Source organism: Cloeon dipterum, chromosome 1 (genome assembly GCF_949628265.1).
Source record: "Cloeon dipterum chromosome 1, ieCloDipt1.1, whole genome shotgun sequence".
NCBI classification, from domain to species: domain Eukaryota; kingdom Metazoa; phylum Arthropoda; class Insecta; order Ephemeroptera; family Baetidae; genus Cloeon; species Cloeon dipterum.
This window is the reverse complement of record NC_088786.1, coordinates 14390905-14409497: the sequence shown is the minus strand read 5'-3', so window position 1 is coordinate 14409497 and position 18593 is coordinate 14390905. Positions and strand designations below refer to the sequence as shown.

Below are 18593 nucleotides of genomic sequence, written 5' to 3'. Positions count from 1 at the left end.
TTATCTAAAAAGCAATTTAAACTACACTTTATTTTCTAGCAATACGAGCGATAAAAATTCTTAAAGACGAATATCATATCGTTGGAATCAAAATTGTTCATCTCTTTACTGGTGGATAACTTTCACACATAAAATAATGACTTTAAAGAAGTTTTTCAATTTATCTTAATACATAACCTTGAGCAGATGATTTGCTTAAGGAAATTTGTGTAATTTTTAATATCTCCCTTCGCGAATTTTAATAATAAATACCATAATTACTTATTTCTTAAAATTGTAACAAATCAGATTGAACTTCACCAATTTTAGATATATATTTTAAATACTTTTGAAATCGAAAAATAATCCTATGTTCAATATTTTAATTACTTCTTATATACCTTATAAACATGTATCTAATGGCTAGTGACGTGTTCAAAGTGGAAGCTGACTAAGTTGGATGTAAGTTTTCCAGTTTTGCAAGCAAATGTGAGTTAAGAAAACTTGAGAATTTAATTTTTTTTCTTTATTGCCTTCCACTATGCTCGAGCTTCCAATCGCCATGGACTTTTATCGCACTGGAGAAACTTCACAAAGATGCTCTTCCTTCGAGCAGAGCACCTTAACGTTTCCATCGATCCATTTTATTGCGAGAAGCTCTATTGTAGTTCAAAGTTCTACTCAATTTCACGCTATCGCTGCATCCGTTAAAAGCAATAGACTTATAGTCGGCCATACAAATTTATACCTTGCGTCGTGACAATATTGAGAAAAATTGCTGCCGGCAAACTCTCTCCATCAATCCGTTTTATTCTCAAACACATTGCTCGAGCGATCATAGACTACGTAAAATATGTATTCAACCCTAAGCTTGAGACATCGTGATCTTAGGACCGAAAGCCAGCGGCTGTACTGACAGTAGCAAGGGGTAATTCCTAATGCAATATAAGCCAAGACACGCATGAAGCGCAAGCTCCTCATAGTCGGCCAAGCCTCTATATTTGCACAGCAATCCATACACTACACTAACTAAGGTGGCATCGTGTTTCTCTGTCGAAAAAAATAGGATGTTCAAGTTTTTATTCTATTTTGCTGACTTTTCCATGTTGAGATCAGTTCGATATTATCCTAGGTTCCTTAGTGCAACATATTTACGCTTATTATAGTTATTATGTATTGCAGTGGTGAATTTATCAAAACGTAAAAATTGATAAGCCTTTAAGTTTGACATTTCGCCTTTCCCATAATTTTCAAAGTAATACTATCTTGATAGCATAGATTTTTAATTATTTTAGCATCGCTTCATACTAAAAAACATGTTCACTGTAAATTGATTCATAAGAGCTTTTTAGTGTATGATATATTTGAATTTTTCAGTAAAATAATTTATTTTACGAGTTGAAAGGAAGATAAATACCTCGGCGGTAATTTAGAAAATGTGCGCTGTTGAAAAACAGCTCAAAATAATTTATTTGTTTATATATGTATTGCATTGAATGAAAATCTTTATTTAACTTTAAAAGTGAACAGCAGACAGAATTAATAAGGTTACTAACGTTCACTGCTCATTTTTTCTGGTAGCTTGGGACTGAGTTAGATTGATTTTATCTCAGACGAGACAGTGGTAAAAGTTTATCAAATAATTTGGTCACTATTTTACAAATCATGTAATGAAACCATATTGATGCATAGATTAAACAAATTATAAAAGATCTACTGGTTTCAAACATTCAGCCCTATGATATGATAAAAAAGGAAGATATATGCCTCCTTTTACATTAAATGGTTAGATAAAACTTTATTGCAATCCTTCACTCACACATACCGTGAATATTTCAAATCAGAAAGCCAACTTTGAATAGAGTTCTGTCGTCGGCTGCACCTGTTTTTCCCCCTGTCTCTCGCGAAAAAAGTGAGCGTTCTTTTTCGTATGCAAATATTTTCCAGCAGCCAGCTGAGCGACACCTTGCTCCCCGCACGCCACCGGCTGCCCAACCAACGGGGATGTTCACCCCTGTCGAGGCCGCAATACACGTGTCTAATACATCCGCAATTTACTTGCGAGGGCTGCTTATTGCATTACGCACGAGCCGCCTTTATGGTTGTAATTTCATCGTCAAACGCCGCGTAATGACAACACACCCCCACTCGGCAAGGGATGGGGAAATTTACTTTTATTTGATGCGCGCCTTTTTGTACATAAGCGTCGGCATACGCGATAAGAGGCGGGGTGTTTGTATATATATGTGTGTGTAAGGTTTTTTGCATTTCCATGGCAAGGCGAAAGATAAAGGCAACAATTTATTGCTTTTATCTCACCCCTTTATGTGCAGAAAAGCTCGTTACTTTCAATTTTCTCGGATTTTTTTTCACTTCTTTTAAAAAATAAAAGTAAAAAAGATTGCATTCTTTAACATTAATTTATATACTGACGGTACTTTCAGTATTGCAGGGGATCAAAAATGAAAACATTTTCGTTTACAAAAAATACCGATAAATTATAAAAAATTAATAAAGGGCATCCAGAACTAGCAGGAAATTGTAAAAATAATCAATGACGTTGCAATATCTCGCCGCTTTAGGCCTCTCTCCTAGATAATTTAATTTAAGTGGAATATTTCTAAATATTTTTTGACTTCCCGAGTTGTCGAAATGAGGGTACTTGAATTTTTAATGCAGAGATGAAATCTCACAAAACATGAATTTAATCAAGCTCTCCCTCCCCTTGAAAAATGCACGAGAAACATTTAGCTAACAAAGCTGATCAAACATTTTGCAAATCCTCCCCAATAATTACCACTCCCCTTAACCTGTGAACGTTTCAAAGCGCTGTACTCGCAAACAAAGCATGAGTAGGGTGGTGGATAATCTGTGCGCACGAGCACCGATGATTTATATTCGCAAACACGTGAAATACCTGAATAATTGAGTTAGTCGTTTGCGGCAGGGGTGCGTTTTGTGTTAAATCGGGGGTGAACAAGCGAGTTAGGGCCGTCCTGAGTGTGAGTTCGAGAACCCGCCAACAAAGGGTGGCAGCGGCCTTATTGTTGAACCTGAATAGGTCACAATATGCATAGATTAATGCGTCTCTGAACACCGTTTGTTTTGCTCCCATAATGAAACGAGGGAGGGATTCCGATATACATATGTTTAAAAATCTGGGTGGTGAGGAAATTTTTGTTAATTTTTTTTTTTTAAGTTAGCAAATAAGCATTTTACATAATTTATGTCTTTGAAATAACTTGATAATCCCACAAGGAAAAAAGTGATAAAAAAACCAAATAGAAAGCTGGATAAGCGCTGTTAAATACGAATAATGCAGCCATTTACATTCTGTACTTTAAAAACTTTTAAATTGCATGACAGAAATCCTCGTCATGTTCCTCCCTGCAAGCTGTGCATGTCGAGCGCTGGCTTGCATCCTTCATAAAAGCAGCTGTTTTGCTTTCCACGCCGTCATGCAGGGTGTACATGGCCTGTGCGAGCGTGTCTATCGACCAGCGTAAGATGCACTAACACTAAACCGGCGAAACTCGAGTTTCCGCAACTTGCGCGAGCAATGCGGGTTGCATACAGTGTGCGGCGACGGGGTGCGGCAGGAGCGGCGGCCCGCGAGAGCATAACTCGGCCACTTTTAAAGTATTGATCGCGCTATGGAAACTCACTCTAATTCTACTCACTCGCGCACGTTGCCATACACACAAACACACTCGAGCTAGATTTCAGTTTGAACCAGACAACAAAAGACCTCTCCTTACTCGTCTCACTCACCTACTTCAAAATAATACATATGTATAGCTTAAGTTGATTTCGAGAATCACCTTGACAACTTAATTACGGCACAAATATTAAAGAGTTGTTGAAGTTTAGGCTACAAACATCTGTTTTGTGGGAAGCAATTTCCAAATTTAATTTAACAATAAAACAGTAGTCCCGTTCGAATATTTGAGGACTAAAACCCAGAAACCTATTTATTTTTCACCTATTAGTCACAAATTATAAATCAGCAGCAAAAGAAAAAATTTTTAAGTCTGTGACTATGATATATGAACCATTCAGTGTTGTTAATTGGGTTGATTTGAATCATTTGCTGTGCATCATGCTGTAGTGGTGCAAACTGTACAAGCGCACTTGGAATTCCTGTGAACTGATTTTTCTCTCTTTGTGCGCTCACTGGATTATTAAGCCACTGCTCTATCTGGAGGAAGGATAAGTTTTAACAAGACACGCTGCGGGACACAGCTGGGAAATTCGCTGCCGAGAGTTATTTGAAATTACGTCGCAGCTCGAGGTGCTAACTTTGATGAAGTTCCCTGCTATCTCCGTCGATTTTTCTCAACTCACCCCTTTCTCAAACAAACACTGCTCAGGTCAATCCCAGTGAGGAAATCTCAGGATCGTGCAAATTCCTGGCAATCTTTCTAATTCAAAGAGTTTTTCTTAATGCATTTCATACTGATGAATATACTCGGAATGATTGTTATAGTTTTAATGTTAAACTCAACTGATGACCGTAGCTGAGAACCCCCATTATTTATTTTATAAATTGATAACTCCCCAGAGAAAAGCAAAATTAGAAAGAGAAGCTCTTTTAAAGCCGGGAAATGTGCACACTGCTCATGTGTAATAGATTTCAGAATGACTTAAAAGTAAAAGACACAAAGCCTCTTAATGAACAAAACCAATGCCTAATGTGACTGTGTTGCTTTTTTAGAGCATTGCTTTTTGTACTCACTCACTTCTTTCTTCTCCGCAAGTGAACCAGTTTTGAAGGGGATGAAAGAAAGTCGCGAGCACATCGTTCCAATCGACTTTTGTTTGCAAAACAAAAGACCAAGTTCAAAAGAAATGCGACGGCGTCTGATATCGCTATAATTATTTTCCTCCTTGGCGGCAAAATGGGCTTGCGTGAGTGACAAGCATCCAAGCGAGAAGGATGAGAGCTGTGCGTGCATATGAGTTTGTTTTACGGATTAAAACCCAAGCAGGCAACATGGGGTGTCACATTGTAAGGACTCCACTTTGCGCAGGGAACTGCAAACAATAGAAAGTAAACTCTCTGATTTATCAAAATTAGAAAATATATAGGGTTTGTACGATTCGCACGATCGTTTGAAATTGCTGTTTGGAAATTTTAACTAAATATAAAATTCTATTCACATGACATTATTCACGAAATTTTTTATTATTAATTTATCTTTTTAACAGATTTGAACATTTTTGTCTAAAACAAAGAAATTTCTTATGTAACTTAATATGTTTCCTCCCTTAAGATTTATAATATTTTAATGTTGCCAGAGGTACTTCGGACTTATCTGCTATAGGCTCCTTGATTGGCACATTAGATAATTAAAAATAATTGTGATTGGATCCGCTACGGTGTGTGGTTCGAGACAAAGTGATTGCCTAGGGTGGCTGTTCCCTATTTAGCAATCCATCTTAATCAGCCGCGGGCAGGCTGGGCGAGCGAGCGAGCGATTCTCCAGCGAAGTGCGAGAGAAATACGCTCACCTGGAATTATAAGCAAAGTGCAGTAGCTGCCACCGCTGAGATTGAGGGGGAGCTTTTATTTTCGAAGGCTCCACACCGCATCCATCCATCTTTAATCCCCCCAAACACACGCACGCAGAGCGAAGGAAAGAAGCTGCGCTGGACCGTTTTCACGAGCTTTGTGACACGAAACTGCTGCGCCAAGAGAGGGAAGAACACGACATTCGGGGTGAAATGACTGACGCTGAGCACTGAAGTAAAAAAGATGTGTCTCCTGAGCATTAAGAATGGGGCTAGTTTGCCTCCTTATTGAATGAATATGTACATCCAAAGTTACACATCTGTCATTCCACTACGTATATCAGAGGGGTTTTAAGATGAAATTGAGCAATATTATTAATCATCGGGTGTATTAATTAGGCTGAAGCGGATGAAGTAGTATTATCTCCGAGCGCTGGTCTTTTGTTGAATGGCTTCCCTATTGATTTAAATAATAAAGCTATCGCCAACAGTACCCGGACAGTGGATTCAAAGATTAGGAACCTACAGAAAAAAATTACATAATTTTTATCATTTCTTAAGAAATATATATTATATATGTATACCAAAAAGAAAATCCAAAATATGCTTGTCCGGTCGAACTCCACATGTCATTCAATTCAGCTTGGGGTAACACGTTGTACTGGAAGGCGTTGAAATAGGCACACATCCAACAGATTAACGTAGCCACGTTAGCTAAGACTTTTTGTTTAAATTTTACTCTAGTATCTTGTTTCAGAGCTAATTGGTAAACTTACAACAGAGGAAATTAACCACGCTCAAGCCACGTAAACCGAGAATGAGTTCAGCAGGGCAGAAGAGCACCGGAATTGCAAGGATGATGGCACTGACTTCTAGAATAATGCAGGTGTACATTGTGATCACTGTTCCCCAAAGGTTGTCAGCATTTAGACCGATTTCTCCGCCTTCCATGAGCACCAACTCTCCAACTTTTTTATTCAAGTCCCACTGATGAGTCGTGTGATTTTTTATGAATTTCACATCACTCACTTTGAAAATCCGTGGTGTTCCAACCTTGCCCGACATTAAAGCTTTTCTTGCCGGTATAAATGCCGATCTGAACAAATCCATCAAACTCAGGATTTTCATGCTTTGCTCCAGACACGACCCATCTTTGGACTAATATGGAGGTGAAGAGCATCAAAAAACAGAAGCTGGCGACTAATAAAGCGATCCAAAGGAAAATACGATTTTGATTCTCGTCAATCTTGGTCTCAGTCTTAGAATCAATTTGCTTTGCAGCTCGCTGTAGTTTAGTTAAACCTGATTTAGTGAATATACTAGTTAAAAGACTGTGAAACATATTTTTTAAACTTAACTTTGTCTTCTCTCAGTGTTAGGATTTGGATGAGGTGACGTCTCTCTAAAGACCTGCCGCTCTTGCACAGGCATGATGGGAACTATGCCAGATCGTTGCTGCTTAGGTTCCGCTAACCAAGATTGCGAATAATCTCGGAACTCAGGCATAACGTCGGCATGCTCCCTGAACGTTGATTTTGGAGAGTCAATTTCCATTATTTCAGTTGAGCGACGAGATAATGGTTCCCTGATTCTTGGAATTTCATACGAGCTTTCACTTCTCGGCCGCGGCTTTTCCAGACTCATACCTGGCTCTTCAAAAACCGAGCCAGATGACTGGAGGCTCGACCTGCATCCGGGATCAGAATAGATTTCATTCCTGGTGGTGAAGGGAAGGTCATCATCATCATCTGGTTCGTTCACTGGTGAACACGATCGCAATCTGTCCCTGAATTCGGGAGCAACGCAGACATGTTCTTTCACTGTCGTCTTCAGGTCGCGATTTTCAACTCTCAGGGATTCGATTTCCATCTGGAGCAGGGCGATCTCCACCTTTGCAGCCTCCAGATCCCTGGCCGACACTGATGCATTCCTGGCGGACACTAGGTTCTTCTTGACAGAGTTTTTGATGTACTTGACCCTGGCTGCGTACTTAAGGGTGCTGAAGGTGTCGTCGTAGGCGAGGCTGCTAGGCGAAACATTGGCGATCATGATGGTGCGGCAGTTTCCGTCCAAAGAGTTCTTCAGCAGTCTCGTCAACTTCGAGTTTCTAAAAGGAACATGCTGCAGACCGTCGGCCAAAGCATCAATGCAACTGCCTAGCGATGTAAAAACAAAAAACACTAAACAAACAAGAATAAAAAACTCATCTTTAATATTTTAGTTTCTGGGCAGTCAATTTCAACAGTTAGAATTTAACATTTTCAGGCTATTTATTGTACGTAAAAATGTGTTTGAATAGAAATGACCGGACCAAGGGAAATTGCTGTGTTATATTTATATATGAATTAAAACAATTTAAATAAATAGAAAATACAAAGGTACCCTATAAAATTTAATAAAATGAAGTGTCAATTAATCCCAAAGTAAATCTAAAAAATAAGTAAAAATTAAACCTAATGCGAGGAGAGACTTGTTGATGTTTGCACCTTCGACCCTGCGTCTCATGTCGGTGTGTGACGAAGCCCTGTCAGAACCGGCTAAATCAACCAAGCACAGTTTAGAGCAGAATGTTCCAAATCTCCTCTTCAAGCTCACTGCCACCTTCACATCCCATAAATTTAACAAACATGTGTGCATTTGAAAGCTAAATCGTGCCTGGAAGATTGCATGTGACCTAGAAGATTCTTTGTTTGTGTCTGTCGGCAGCTGAGAGCGTCGCAAGTTTCCCGTCCGTAAGATGCTCATGAGTTCCTCGGCGTTTGAAGGTCTGAACCAACTCAGGTCGCTGACTACCACCGAGGAACCGTCTTCCAGCAGCTGCAGCGCCTTAGGCGGGTGGATGTCTGATAGAAGGTCGTGCACCTGTTCACTTTATAGATTAGCTTGCGTTATGTCAATAATTTGAATTTAAACATTTTCGTTGTAAATTTCCAGGTAAGAACAAATGATTTCGACGCCAATGCAATCCTCCATCAGAGTGCTATACAATTCTTCCGCCAAGAGGGCTGTCAACCCTGGATACATAGGTGTTCCAAGCATCGTGAATGTTTTTCCAGCTCCAGTTCCACCATAGGCGAAAACTACTAAAAATCAACAATATTCTTTACAGGAACGTAGTGAGCATACTCGTGCAGTTGTAGCCATCCTGAAGATGATTTATCACGTCCCGAATAGACTGACCGTAGATTTCGTCAGTAGTGGTTTCTGGACCAAAAATGTGGTCATAGCTGAACTGCAGGTTCTTTGGCTGCCGCTTCTTGCTATACATGGCGAGTAAATCGTTGTTCTCATTTGGGTCAAAGACCACAGATTCTTCGTCAATAATTTCGAAAACGTTTTTGCTGTTGGGATTGCCTCTTTCTTTCTTGGACGACGGTCTAATCCGCAACAGAACCTTGAATTGGTTTAGGTTGACTGAGTTCCTGGCAAGTACTATGCTTCCTCCGTGCCTGGACATCTTCTTGAAAACCCGGAGTTCTTTTGAGCAGTCAGTTCAATTTCTTTAGTGTCAAGGATGGTAGACATGCTTAACGAAATTCTCCCATTGCGTTGTGCCTATTTTTTATGAACCATCCCAACACTGTACTTACCAACAATATTTCGCAAATAGCGCCTGTAACGATTTTCCTTGTTATTTTTTCGTTTTTTCCACGGTATATTGTTTTATTGTTGCAATCAATAAATTGTTAATATGAATGAATTTATTATTAAACGCATATAATTATTGAAATGTATGTTGTTGCGGGGTGGCCGGGAAGGAGAAAGGAAAGAACTGCTCAGTTTGACTGCTAGAGATAGACTAATTTATTCCATACTTCGCACTCTCTGCGTGCTCACATTCATGAAATACCTGAGTAGATATTTGGGATATAACAATTATTGTTAAAATATTGAATGTCATTTAAAATTTAAACTTTAAATATCCTTCCTGAACGTTTTAGCGAGTTAAATTATGTACATAATACGTGTCAGCGGCACCGATTCCTCACGAGTCCGGAGCTTTATTCTCTTAGCCATAATTACAGAAAGGGGTTGACTGCCTATTTAGCCAGTCGATAAAGGAAAGTAGGGTCGGTGGTTTGAAGTCCATACCTATGGCGGCTTATTGATGTGAACGGCGCTGATAGTATTACACTGCGGCTACCCAAGGGATGAGCAGGGGAGAGAGCGAGAGGTGGCTCGACATGTCCGGTCCGCCGACAGCAGGAAAAGAGAGATCGCGAGTGTGTGAGTGCGAGCGCTCCCCTCCGTGAGAGGTGGTTGTATAACCTGAGACCTGAGACTCTCCCTCCACGCTCCCCTTTGGGGGCCCGAATATTTTACATTGATTGCCTCGTTACAAATAATATTGATCGTAATATCGTCAGGTAAAACTCTGACAATACGTTACCAGTAAGAAATTTTAATCTATAAATTTGATTGATAAATTTCATGATTTTATTTACTAAATAAACTCCCTATTTTCACCACCTTTGTTTCCCACTTGTGTGCCATTATACTGATATATAATAAATTAAAATTCATAATTAGTAATTCACAGGCTGTCATCGAGCAAGCTAGTTAAATTACGTAATCGCCGTTTGAAGTGCTCTATTACAAGTGGAATTAGTGGCTCAGCAAGACAAAATAATTACCCCAGAGCACAAACACACAATGTGGCAGCAACCATCGTGCTATAATTATACCCTCCGCACTAAGTAAGCCCATTACGTCCAATGAAAACACACACGTCTCGAATGAGCACATCGTGTTTGCGCCAGTATGTCCCTCGAACAAATTTATCCCTGTCTGCAAAAAAATGGAAATCAAAATGAACATTCAATAGCGATCGCTGAGCAATCTTTGCGGAAAATATTTACAGAGTGAAAGAGTCAAGTTAAGTTTTGCAAACCTATTTCATAATTTAACATTGATTTTATCCAAATGAATATTTGAAGGGTGGCAATTCTTGTATGAGTTTCTTTTTTATTCCTTATTTTCTCTGGAACTATTAATCATAGAGAGTTTTTGGATATAGAGACAAGTAATAAAGTATGTATAAGTTTGTGAAAGCTCTACCAATCTATTTTGAAAGAACAACACTGTAAGCTCTCTAAAGCTAAATTATAATTTTACTTTCAATAAAGAAGGAGTTTGTATGATACGCTAGAAAATATTTCGAGCAGAAACAGAAATCGTTTGGGTATTCTTGATGTCGTAATCTGCTGGATATATTGTCGGTTGTTTTTTCTCCTCCGTATAGTTTCTTGCGGTCAACTCAAACCCTCCACGATCGTAGCGGCTCCCATGTGGGTGCGAGGACTGCCGGCTGTAATTAAGTTTCTAGGAGCATCGATTGCATTTCTTGCCCCGCTGCGCCCCATGAATTCTGATCAGCTACCCTGCCTATGTCAGGCTGGTCGGACGACGCTTTTCCACCTCAACTGCTGATGGACGACTTAGTCCTGCGGCTGACTAATGGAATTGTCGTGTGTGTGGCGTTGATTTTTCCTGCGACCATTTTTCTCCTTGTACACGGCATGTGTACAAAAGCTCCGCAAAGCTTTAATAATATCTGACATAATTATTTTATTGGAGAAAATAGATGAGCAAGGAAATTTAATGAATTGTTTTAATTCATTATACAATGATTTAAATTTTAAATGTTTTAAGTTAGCAATATAGTCAGTTGATAAATACCAGCTGCTGCTTTAAACTAATATACTGGCATGCATTGTTCAGTCTACAATTACATAACTCAGATGCCAGTTTTTCCCTAAAATTTACTGAGTAGAATTTTTGGCTTAGCATGCACTCCATCGGGCTGACAGTTTTAAACGAATTTGACTGGCCGTTTTGCGTATTAATGCCCCTAGCCATTCATTCGCGTTTAATGAAAATTCCAGCTGTGCAATTACCCATTCAGGCTGGGCTATGCGTATGACCTCTGTGCGCGCAGGCAGCAATTTAAATAATTCACCGACGCATAATCAAATTAGCATATGAGCATTCACGTGAGGCCCTGTTTTCAAAAGGGTCCCTTGGTATTCATCTCTTATCGGCCTTGCCTTTGACTAGTCCCGAGAGCACGACCCGCGCGCTTTGTTTGTTGTGTTTCCTTGTCCTTTTATCTCCCGCAGTCAGCGGCAGCACAACCAGTCAAAGGCGTCCTTCCGGCCCGAATTTCCTCACTGCGCCGACAAACCTGACTCCTTTCCTACGACGTCAAAGCTGCCAAAGCTTATTCACCGCACCATCAGCATTGCATCTGCATGTTGTATTTCATTCGAAACTCGAGAAAGCGGCGAGGGTGATGCTTAAATGCATAATAATTTGTCCCTTTTTTAAAATTGACTTTCCCAGTATAACGTAATATTGTATTAATTAAGTTCTCTTCAATATGGCTTTTCATTTTTACACAATTATATTTTTAACGTTTCATTAATATTAAATTTGAAGGTCTCACTTACCAGAACAAAAGACGATTAGAATCAATCTTATTTAATTTCTTCCTTTGCCTTGACTTTCACAAAAATTAAACCATTAGAGTGAATTTAAGGAATGGTAGGAGAGTATGCAACTGGCACAACAAGTGCTACAAGCGGGTTGCATGCTCGCTAACCCAAGGCGCTCGCTCGCTCACTCGACGCGCGTCTAGTTTGACTTGATTGTTTTGCTCGTCGACGAAATAAAAGCCGAGCAAAATGGAGTAGGGCGCCCTGCAGTGGAAAACGAAATTGAATTTGCGTTTTATTTAATCTGAACGTGGGAGCGAGAGAGCTCAGCGCTTGAATGCTCCAGGATAAAAGCGAGGAAAATGGGATTTTTAATCTCAATTTATCGCGGTACAGGAAAGACAAGAACAAGTGGGAAAATTATGCTATTTCTTTTATTGCCAGCTTGATTGATATGAAGTTTTTCTGCTTATCTTTTTTAATAAAATTGAAATTATCCTAGATTGTGGTTACATCTCTTAAACGGATTGTTTGTGGAGCAGAGCGTATATATATAGTTAGAAACTACATGCATCAATATTCCGCAGCATATCATTTTCTGCCTCTTCTAAAGGACAAAAAATTATTTTATTCAAAGAATATTACCAAATGATTTTTTCTGAACCAATCTGAACCTAAATTTAACAAATCTATAAGCTTGGAAAAGAAGGATTTTAATTTTAAGCAGGGATGAATATTTCAACTATGTAAATGCTGTGGAATAATGTTGAAATGCACTCGTGCATAAGAAGCAGCTTGCTTGAAATATTGTGAAGGCGTGGAATCATTAGTTTGTGGAGCGAGTGAGCGAGAGGGAAGGAATCTTGGCCGAAACAAAGGGGTGCGCCTCTCTCGTGTAGTGCAGTCAGCGAGCGGCGGCAATATTAAACTCGAGGCGGCTTGCGACCACACTCGACAGGGTGTGTGTGCAAGCCGTGTCTGCGTTTATTAAGGAGGGTGAAGGAACGAGAGAGAGAGAGAGAGAGAGAGAGAGAGAGAGAGAGAGAGAGAGAGAGAGAGAGAGAGAGAGAGAGAGAGAGAGAGAGAGAGAGAGAGAGAGAGAGAGAGAGAGAGAGAGAGAGAGAGAGAGCAAAGTAGGAAGTGTCGCTGCGGCCACAGACTCCATTAATCATCACAGAAAATTTGCTGGAAAAGCATTGCAAACACCGCGATCAAGTTTCTCAAGCTGAAAATGTTTTTATACAATAGTGTTTGCAGATAGCATTCGAAAGTCGAAAGGTTAAGTTTCTGTGTTAATTTCAATATGAATTAAATGGATGGAAATTGCAAATTAAAAGAGATTTTAAATACTTGAAAAAAGGAGATAGTTGGGATAATTTTTTAATTAATATGGATTTGACTAAGAGGGGAAGGTTTTTATGTTATCGGTGTATCTAGAATTTTTGAGAGCAGTTTGTAACATTTTGAGTGATTTATACTTTAATTCGGCGATATCGGTAAAATTAAAAAATAAAATTCACAGCGGGCTGATAAAAAGCATCCAGAATCGATAGTTTTTCCAGTTCTTGCTGCTGTTTACAAAATTCAAATCATTATTAATCACCCAAGAAAAATTTGGAAAAACGATCAACATCCCTGATTCTTAGACTGTTTGAAAATACTTCATCTGTACTTCACAACTAGTATTAACTACAGCATCAGCAAAACTCACTGGTTGGGCTCAAATATGCTTAGCAAACTTTGTTTTGGTAGTTGTTTCAAACAGCAAATTTCGTAATGAATATTTTAAAATTGTTAAACCAGTAACTCAAAAAAAGTTCGACTTAATGCTCTTAATGAAAAAATACTGTTTGTTCGAATCAGTGAAAATATTTGGTTTAACCAGCAACAGAGAGGGGAAGCATTTTTGTGTTTGGCCCTATGTATTTGGCTAAGAAATATCTGTTGGCCTTCTATATTTGGGAACTCTCAACCAAACCACACTGATTCACTCGTCTGCTCAAATAAATATCACTATGTGATAGGAATGGCAGGATGAAACGTTGAAAAATTACAAACATTTGTAGTATAACATATTAATGCTAAATCTTATTGTATTCTTAACACAATTCTTTTTTGCTAGTTCATATGCACGAAATTGTTAAAAAAATAATGCTTAAGCGTTGGGACTTACTGTTGATTAGCTCACGTCGTTCAATAAGAGTCTTCTGACGTAGATCGAACGCAAACGCATCATCTCCATCCCCGCTAAGTATGATTAACGGATTAGCCGCGGGCAGAACACGATGGTCGTAGGGCAACGCCTCTACCGTTCACGTAAGGCGATCATCGTGTGTGCCGAGCCAAGCCAGGTAATAAAAATAAGAACAGAGAGTAGTCGTCGCCTCGATTTTATGGAAAATCGATGCCTACGCAGCCGTGTATCGGGCCAAATTTCTCCTGTACAATCGGATACGCCAATCGCTTCCTCGGGGAACCACTTTCCCGATATATATGTGAGCATGCATACCAACAAGCACTTGCCAGGCATAAAAAATGCTTTCAGCTATCGTGCCGGCTGACAGGGGTAAATATTGAACGGTAATTGCACCATTTCCAATTGAAAGCTTTCAAGGCGCTGCAGAGCGTTTCTGGCCAATCATTTTTTCTGGACCTCAGGATTATTATTTCTTGGTTATAAGAATATTACACCAAAAATTAAAAAAGAACGAAAAAATATTTCAATGTTGCACTATTAATATGATTTTATTAATTCACATATTGATTTTTGAGTGGGTATGCACATTTTATCATTTTCAATAGCAATTACTTTACGATTGAAAATAATTTTTGCCTCAAGTTTAGAGCCTATTTAAAATAATCCGAGTTCCTCTCCACACCAAGTGCGTTTTTTCGCTTATTGCGAGTCAGCACAAGAGTGCTCTCAAGATGCATGCGTGGTCATTATTTTGAGAGATGCACAAAATTCTAAAAGCTGCTGGCACGAGACGGCGCCTGAAGTGAATGGCGCCAAACGGCGTGCAGTCAGCCGAAGGGGACCGAAAGAGTGTGTAAGTGGTGCTCGCTCGACGGGTCTGCTGCGCCTATGCTGCATGCACGCTCCCTTCCTTCGCGCCGCGTGTCAGCATAGCCAAGGTAAAAACGTACACTTTTATCGATCGTGACCCGACCGGCCGACCGCCTGTGCCGCCGCCCGTGGGGTGCTGACGAGAGGGCGAGAGCGGAAGGCAAGAACCGAACACACAGGCCTCACTCCTGTACCGTCACGCTTGCTTTTCGGCACAAAGACCCGCTCTTTCCTATTTCCGAACAGCAAAGGGGATGTGATAAATTGGGGATTTTTATCATTTCTCGTTGCAGACACTCGCAGACAATTTTTTTGGGATTTAGATTGAAAAACTAAGTCTTTGTAACAATAAGATTTGTTTGTTTGGACAGCAAAAATTGTCAGTCCTTCTAACACAGCTTTATATCAGGCAGTCAAAGGCCAAAATTCGTTCTGAAGAGGTGACCCAGCACGCCCATTACGACGTTCATTTCAGGCGCAAAATCCAGAAAATGTTTTGGATCAATATGTAGAACAGAATAAAGTCCAGAAATTTCAGGAGTAAGATGCAAGTTGTAACTAGGATTTTGGCAATGCTGCGCATCCTGCAAAAATGTGATTGATAAGGTAAGTGGGAATTTGACAAGATCTGCAGGAGCCCATTGCTGTCCAATCTAGAGCCATTCTTCAATTTCGGATCTTTGCTAAAAGTTTAAATGCAAGAAATATTCTAACTTCAATAATATTATTTTGGCACGTCCCAAAGGAAAGGTTTTTCTTTTTTTTTGCCGAATTAAGGTAGTCGTTTCTCGCGAGCGTCTTTTAGCCTGACTCATTAAGCTCGAATTATTTGTCTAAATTAAAAAGCTGCTGCTGCGTCAGTCCGGTGACGCGCGAATGCAAATGCTTGAGCTCCTTTTGAGTCGCTCTCCGCCTCGTCCGCTTCAAAGACTATTTATCCTTAACCGAGTTGTGCCACTTTGCGTCCGCTACTAATTACACCCGCTTTGCCTCTCAACCGGTAAAAATCCTTACTTTCTTTTGTGTAGCTCTGTATAAGCTGCCATTTTGCTCCTGATGGAAAGGAACAGGAAGAAGTGTCGTTAAGGCAGGGAAAATATTAATATTCTGGATTTCTTTTTGTTATGTTCCAGAAATAACCCAAACATCTCGACTTTGTCGAAATTTCCAAATTGCTGAAAGAAGGAACTGTGTCCAATTTGACCCGGAATTTCTTTGAAAAGCTTGAAGGAAGCCTTTCCATCACGCATTGGGCGCAGGATCAAAGAAGAAAATGACATGGCACTGCGTGATTGTACTTGGGAAAGGGAAAGTGTTCCAGCTTTCCGCTGCTTTACTGTCGCCCATTTTTTGCGCGTTCCTCAAAGTCGAAAGCGACTTTTACTCCCTTTGATTAGGCCCAATTCAGTACGATACCTCCTAAGCTGGAGCAGTTTTTGTCCCTTTGCCTAATTATCCGCCGCTTTGAGTAGAGAGGTGGACATGAAAAATGGCGTCTCGGAATATTTAGTCACAGGCGCGTCAAGTGGTCGCTCGCTCGCTTCATTTGCGGGTGGAAGCGTGTGATAAATGGCGCCGTGCAAGAAGCTTTTTGTCCTCTGCTCGCTCGCAGCAGCCTATTTGCGGCGGCTGAGCACAATCAATATACCCAGCGTGAAAATAATGCCGTTTGTGGCCTCGAGCGCACCATAGTTGGCTTTTTCGGCAATGGGCCGGAAATTTGGTGCTGACCTCGCCTTTCGTCGCGGCTAGACAAACGCACCGACCGGCACAGATCCAGATTTTCTATTTCCACCCGTTTCTACTCCGTTACGTTCTGAATCATAAAATTCCGTTCTGGGTTAAATGGCGCAAAAATCTCTCCAGCGCGGAATCCGAATTTGCGCATTCGAAATCTTATAATCTCATGGGAGATTTCACTTCAAAAATGCGATAAAAACTTTTTCAACTGCTTTCAAACAGAAATCATGGAATAATTTATTTTCAAAAAGTGGTTTCGATGTTGCGCTAGGTGGCCGTAAATTGCGCTTTCCTTTTTCCAATAAGAGAGGGTGGCATTTATGTTCAAAGTTGCGCTCGCAAAACTCGATTGGCCAAAAGTGCTCTCCAGCGTGTACGTACGGTACACTCGGAGAGAACACGTTTTAACTTGGCAGCGCAGTTGTGCGGGCGGAATTTATTCGTTTGCAGTTTGTTAAAGCAATCGCGTCTTGCCCAAAAGCACACAGAGCAGCGTAAATTGCTGCACTGGAAATAAAGAGTAAATCCAAGCCACCACACAGTTTATTCGCGGCTGTTTTATGCGTTCACTCTGATTTCTCACGTTGCGTTGCTCCGCAATTTTCACTAGCTGATGGGCTGGGGCGAGCAAATTACAATTTATATGCTGTTGATTTTTTTATCTAGTGAAATAAATGTTATGATGGAAATTTAAATTTTTAGGTGTAAATAAAATTACTTATTTTATTTTATCTTAAAACCTTTAAGTCAAAGATAATTTTTTAAATATAATTGGATTTCCTTTTTAAACGAGTTTTTTATTATTGAGACGAAATAAAAAATAGGCGATGTTGTTGAACGGCGTGAAGGATTGGCGCGTGACTTGGTATAAATCATCCTCCGTATCTCGAGCTCTCCGTGTCTGCGGCTGAATTATCGTATCTGAAAGCCGCTCGTCAATGATGAAGAGCCCTCCGGGGGCCCAAAATGTTAAGCTGTGATTGCAGCCTTCGACGCCTTTGCTCGTCACTCTCATCTCGACCTTTCGCTTCCACAAATCGAAACTTGCTCCCAAAAGTTGTCAAATAACTCCCGCACAGATATAAGTTTTCCATCGAGGAAATGGAATGTCAGGGGAGAAAATATTATTATCCCAATGGGTTAGAAATAAAATCTTGCTGCGCTTAAGAAATTTAACTTTTATATTGTGATCTATAGTGCTGACACTCAAATGGATTCACCGAAGGATTTAAAAAATTATAGTCTTGAATAAACTAAATTTAATCTGCAGCCAAAGTGAACGTAGCGAGTTTCCAATTAAGCTTCACTCTGAGCATTGGATCGCTGTAAAATGGTGTGCATGTAGAACAGTCGTTTCGCATGCATGTTCCGCCAATTTACAAGGCCGCCGAGCCTGGCGATGGATTCTTTAGATAGCTCTCGGCGAAAATTTACCCATCACCGGCTAGATCTCTCTCCGGCCGCATAATTCAGGCTGAGCGCGTGCCTCAAATTTCCCTCGTGTGGTCTGCCTTAGAACCTTGCGGGCCAACAGAGACGCTCTTCAATTTGCCGCAAGCCTCTCTAATCGAAAAATGTGGGTAAAGGTCCCAACATGAGCCAAGTACAGCTTACCTGCCGGACGTCTAATTTTTGATAAACCTATATATATAGAGCGTTTCAAAATACGTGTATGTTTTTTTAATATCAAATCATATTGAGCTATTCAATATTTTACTCAAATCCATATTCCAGCACTTCCTTTGAAAATTATAATGTTTTTAGGAATCTCATTTTCAGTAGTTAATATTTTGTTTGGGAGGACACAATTTTTAGATCTTTTTTAGATCAGTCGCAGTTGACACCCTTTGCGCCAGTTGAAA

The 18593-nt window shown here is 40.0% G+C and overlaps 2 protein-coding genes and 1 long non-coding RNA gene across 3 annotated transcripts in view; all 3 read right to left on the bottom strand.

Annotated features, from left to right (window-relative positions):
• Nucleotides 1–18593, bottom strand: part of LOC135936973 (pikachurin-like) — a 97115-nt gene that overhangs the window by 42485 nt on the left and 36037 nt on the right. The window lies entirely within an intron of this gene.
• On the bottom strand, nt 6079–6797 carry LOC135936985 (uncharacterized). The gene is made up of 3 exons (XR_010574419.1): nt 6520–6797; nt 6267–6458; nt 6079–6210 (listed from the first exon to the last, which is right to left on the bottom strand). It is a non-coding gene; the product is annotated as an uncharacterized LOC135936985 (long non-coding RNA).
• Nucleotides 6844–8588, bottom strand: LOC135934663 (kinesin-like protein KIF18B). Its single transcript, XM_065476581.1, has 3 exons — nt 8404–8588; nt 7944–8352; nt 6844–7646 (listed from the first exon to the last, which is right to left on the bottom strand). The coding sequence occupies exons 1-3, from the start codon at nt 8527–8529 to the stop codon at nt 6844–6846; spliced, it is 1338 nt and encodes a 445-aa protein (XP_065332653.1). The 5' UTR covers nt 8530–8588.

Bases quoted from the DNA above. Each gene is read 5' to 3' on its own strand.
- LOC135934663 (XM_065476581.1), bottom strand. From the start codon at position 8,529: ATGCTTGGAACACCTATGTATCCAGGGTTGACAGCCCTCTTGGCGGAA. The intron at 8,353-8,403 runs GTTTAAATTCAA...TAAAGTGAACAG, and splicing joins TGGAAATTTACAACGAAAAT to GTGCACGACCTTCTATCAGA. The intron at 7,647-7,943 runs GTTTAATTTTTA...TTACATCGCTAG, and splicing joins CAAGTCTCTCCTCGCATTAG to GCAGTTGCATTGATGCTTTG.